Source organism: Penaeus monodon, chromosome 7 (genome assembly GCF_015228065.2).
Source record: "Penaeus monodon isolate SGIC_2016 chromosome 7, NSTDA_Pmon_1, whole genome shotgun sequence".
NCBI classification, from domain to species: Eukaryota; Metazoa; Arthropoda; class Malacostraca; order Decapoda; family Penaeidae; genus Penaeus; species Penaeus monodon.
In genome coordinates, this window is record NC_051392.1 from 20,951,649 (window position 1) to 20,956,648 (window position 5,000).

Sequence of the window (5,000 nt, forward strand, 5' to 3'; positions counted from 1 at the left end):
ATATACACATTTATATATATATATATACACATAAATGTATATATACACATAAATGCGTGTATATATATAAATGTATATATGTATGCGTATTTATTTGCATATATATATATATATATATATATATATATATATATATATATATATATGTATATATATATGTGTATGTATGTATGTATATAGGGGCCGCGGTGGCCGAATGGTTAGAGCGTCGGACTCAAGAATGTCACGACGGTAATCTGAGTTCGAGGGTTCGAGTCACCGGCCGGCGCGTTGTTTCCCTTGGGCAAGGAACTTCACCTCGATTACCTGCCTAGCCACTGGGTGGCCAAGCCAGCCCAAGTCAGTGCCGGGTAAATAGAGATGGTGACTCGATAAAAACACCGGGCGGAAGGCAATGGCAAACCACTGCTCTAAATTGCCAAGAAAAATCATGGAAAGCCCATGATCGTCAAGGCCGCGGTGGCCGAATGGTTAGAGCATCGGACTCAAGACTGTCACGACGGCAATCTGAGTTCGAGGGTTCGAGTCACAGGCCGGCGCGTTGTTCCCTTGGGCAAAGGAACTTCACCTCGATTGCCTACCTAGCCACTGGGTGGCCAAGCCAGCCCAAGTCAGTGCTGGTCCCAAGCCCGGATAAAATAGAGAGAATGATTACCTAAAAGGTAACACCGGCACTCTCCGTGGAAAGGAACTGGGGACCCTACCACGTACTCACTCCAAGAGCATCACAACATGAAAACTACAATTAAGTATCATGCTGTGACCACGGCGGCTCAGACATGAACCTACCGTTAAAAGAAGAAGAGATGTATGTAGTATATATATTTATTTATATATGTATTTGTATATATTTATATATATATATATATATATGTATGTATGTATACACACACACACACACACACACACACACACACACACACACACACACACACACACACACACACACACACACACACACACACACACACACACACAAATACACACACACACACACACATACACACACACACACATATATATAAATATACATATATATATATATATATATATATATATATATATATATATATAAACATATAAATATATATGTGTATGTGTATATATATGTGTGTGTGTATATATGCACACACACACACACACACACACACACACACACACACACACACACACACACACACACACACACACACACACACACACACACACACACACACATTCCTACATACGTACATACATACATACATACATACATACATACATACATACATATATATATATATATATATATATATATATATATATATATATATATATATATATATGTATGTATGAATTTTATATATATATATATTGATAGAGCGACACATATAAATATAGATAGATAGATATAGATATAAGTGTGTATATATATATATATATATAATATATATATATATATATATATATATATATATATACATATATACACGCACACACACATACCTACCTACATACATGCGTACATAAAGACACACACACACACACACACACACACACACACACACACACACACACACACACACACACACACACACACACAAACACACACACACACACACACACACACACACACACACATATATATATATATATATATATATATATATATATATATATACATATATATATATATATATATATATATATATATATATATATATATATATATACACACCTGCATGCCATTAGTGTCTGACACCTCCCACTTCAGTGATATTAGTGTCTGACACCTCACATTTAGTGCCATTAGTGTCTTACACCTCCCACTCCAGTGCCAATAGTGTCTGACACCTCACATTCAATGCCATTAGTGTCTGACACCTTCCATTCAGTGCCATCAGTGTCTGACACCTTCCGTTCGCCATTAGTGTCTGACACCTTCCATTCAGTACCATTAGTGTCTGACACCTCACATTCAGTGATATTAATGTCTGACACATCACATTCAGTGACATTAGTGTCTGACACCTCCCATTTCAGTGCCATTAGTGTCTGACACCTTCCGTTCAGTGCCATTAGTGTCTGACACCTCCCACTATTCAAGTGTCTGCCTTTATATACATATTCTCTTCTTGTGTCTTTGTTCTAACAGTTCGATTTTCCGTCCATCTCCCCTCAAACGCTTTCGCTTTTGTGCCACCTCACACCTGACACCTTCCTTCTTCATAGTGCCTCTCACCTCAGTGGCACTCTTCCATCTCCCTCCCTATGGCAATCGTGGCACTGTCCCGCCCTTCCTCTCTCACACGTCTCCCCCCACAGCGCCACCTGTCCTTTTGTCGGGTGTGGATCACGGAAGCGAGACAAAGGGCCTTTTAGCGTTCAGATTGGAGAGCGGCAGGGAAACAATGCGATTCTGGGAACTCTGTCCAGGGAGACAATGTTGGTTGAGGGCTCACTTTGAGAGGGGGGCGGGGGTGATGGTGTTGCTTATTCTATTTTCATAATGTACCAGATCAGGTATCTTTTAATCAGTGTGCGTGGACACACACACACATACATATATGTGTGTGTGTGCACTCACACTGTTTAAAAGTTACCTGATCTGGTATACACATGCATATGCATGTGTATATATATATACACACACACACACACATATATATATATATATATATATATATATATATATATATATATATATATATATCCAATCTAGCATATAGATGTGTGTATATATATATATACACACATGTGTATTTATATTTATGTGTGTGTGTGTGTGTGTGTGTGTGTGTGTGTGTGTGTGTGTGTGTGTGTGTGTGTGTGTGTGTGTGTGTGTGTGTGTGCATGCATAGACACACACACACCCACACACACACACACACATATATATATAGATAAATAGATAGATAGATATAGATATATAGATATACATGTGTGTGTGTGTGTGTGTGTCTGTGTGTGTGTGTGGAGAGAGAGATATTCATTAATCTGAAACTCCGTCAGGTGGCTGCATGAAGGGCGGCGAGTGCGCGCAGTGCCCGCTGGATCGGTACACGAAGGACCCCAACGGCACTCTGCTCTGCTGCCACGGCTGCGAGGCGGCGGACCTCTACTACGGCGCCTTCCCCCACAGCTGGTGCGTCTGCTTCACGAAGGGTGAGGACCCGGTGCCTGGGGACAGCGGTTTCAGTTGGTCTTTCGCCTCACTTTAATTCATATCCATTTCCTGAAGCATATTCTTATAAGGCAGTTAGGGAACCAGACAGTTTAGAACTCCTCATGCACTCTATTGCGTTTAGTGATGGATGACGCTTCGATATATTCTTTGTTCAAAATGTTAAAGCAAAAGGAATATACTTTGCAGGTTAATCACCAGAAATATCTTCACTCAAATGTTAAACCCAATAGACATTAACCCAAATCCAATCCAGTGGCCTTAACCCTGGGCTACGTGGTATCCTGTGGCGCAATAAGTTGTACGTTAAGATACCAAAGTGAAAGGCAAGTTTTCATTTAAGATTTGTACCACATGAACCTATAAATGCAGTATCTCACTGAAGAAGTTTCAATGATCTGGTTTAGTTTTTGTAAAGCATGAGCTTGAGCTTGCGCTTGCCTTACGCGGTTATTTGTTTTCATAGTGTGTTTTCTTGTGTTAGCTGTATATGAATTTTGGTTTACTCCCATTCTTTTGCTATTTTTTCATGTTATCATGCATAGAGACTCACGTGGCATCAGAGTTCAGAGTGCCATCACTGAAAAAAGTTCAGGAATGGCTGGTCGTGGCAAATCTAACACTGTACCTCAAACGGCACTACATGACTTTGATTTCATTTCAGGCGTTAATGAAGGGTCTTCAAGAACGCTGGTGTTTCCGGACCAAGTCGGCGCCGGTTCTGACTTCAGGTTCAAGGATGAGACGTATGTGGTGAATTCTGCAGGTGAGGAGCTGATTAAGGAAGGTGCGGGCGGGTGTGTGAAGGAGAAAGAATAGACGAGATAGAACATTAGAAACATGAAAAAGAAATAGTTCACTATTTATATCGTTTTAACACGAAAGCTGACTGAAATTATATATCTAGTATATATAAATTTATAAATATGTAAATATATACAGAAAGACAGACAGACAGACAGACGGACAGACAGCCAAAAGACAGACACGCAGACGGACAGACGACACACAGACAGAGAAATAAGACACAGAAAGGGAACGAGCGAATTCCTCGCAAACAGCAAATCATAAACACTGACCCGCGCTGAAGCCTCCTTTGTGCCCTTCCAGACCCTCGTCCCTCAGCTGTGGCTCCGGCGGTCGAAGAAGCCCTGAGCCTGCTTGCCGACACCTTGGAAGACCTCAACGCCCGAGTCACGCGTCTTGAGTACATATTTGACAAGGTGTCAGGTCAGTGTAGGTGAATGTGGTTTTTGTGATAACTTTGGTGTTCGTATATATCTTACGTATTAGTCATCAGAGGTTGTTTTAAAACTTGTTCAGTGAGAAAGCACTTAATTGCTGATATATAACAATCTCTTTAGTTGAGACAAGGAAAGACAGACCATATCAAATCACAGCAAATTCTTTTTTTTCTTCTAAACACCACATTTACTGTGCATTTCGATCCGAAGCAGATTCACAAACGAGCGAGACCGTGAACCGAGTCGGGTCAGCGACGTCGCATCGTCCGTCCTCGTCTTCCTCATCCTCCTCTTCTTCTTCTTCTTCTTCCTCTTCTTGCGGTTCAGATAAATTCATTCGCGTGGGAGACAAGTGTTACCACTTTTCCGCGTGGAATGAACACCGAGCTACGTGGAAGGTTAGTTATCATCGCAACGACAGTAACGATTTATAAAATTTAATGATTGCGGATTATATTTTTGATGTATACGAATTGCGTGTCACTACAAGGTGTTTTATCAGTTGTTTTCATAGTCCATTTAAGTTATTCTTAGATGAAATAAGAGAATTGGTATCCAGATATCTTAATATTACATAATAGACTATGGAAAAG

The 5,000-nt window shown here is 40.3% G+C and overlaps 1 protein-coding gene across 1 annotated transcript in view; it reads left to right on the forward strand.

Moving 5' to 3' along the window:
* Positions 1–5,000, forward strand: part of LOC119575115 — a 15,312-nt gene that overhangs the window by 6,815 nt on the left and 3,497 nt on the right. The window contains exons 2-5 of the mRNA XM_037922536.1: positions 2,992–3,144; positions 3,828–3,929; positions 4,274–4,393; positions 4,621–4,805. Of these exons, the coding sequence (XP_037778464.1) occupies positions 2,992–3,144; positions 3,828–3,929; positions 4,274–4,393; positions 4,621–4,805 (560 nt within the window). The remainder of the gene's footprint in view (positions 1–2,991; positions 3,145–3,827; positions 3,930–4,273; positions 4,394–4,620; positions 4,806–5,000) is intronic.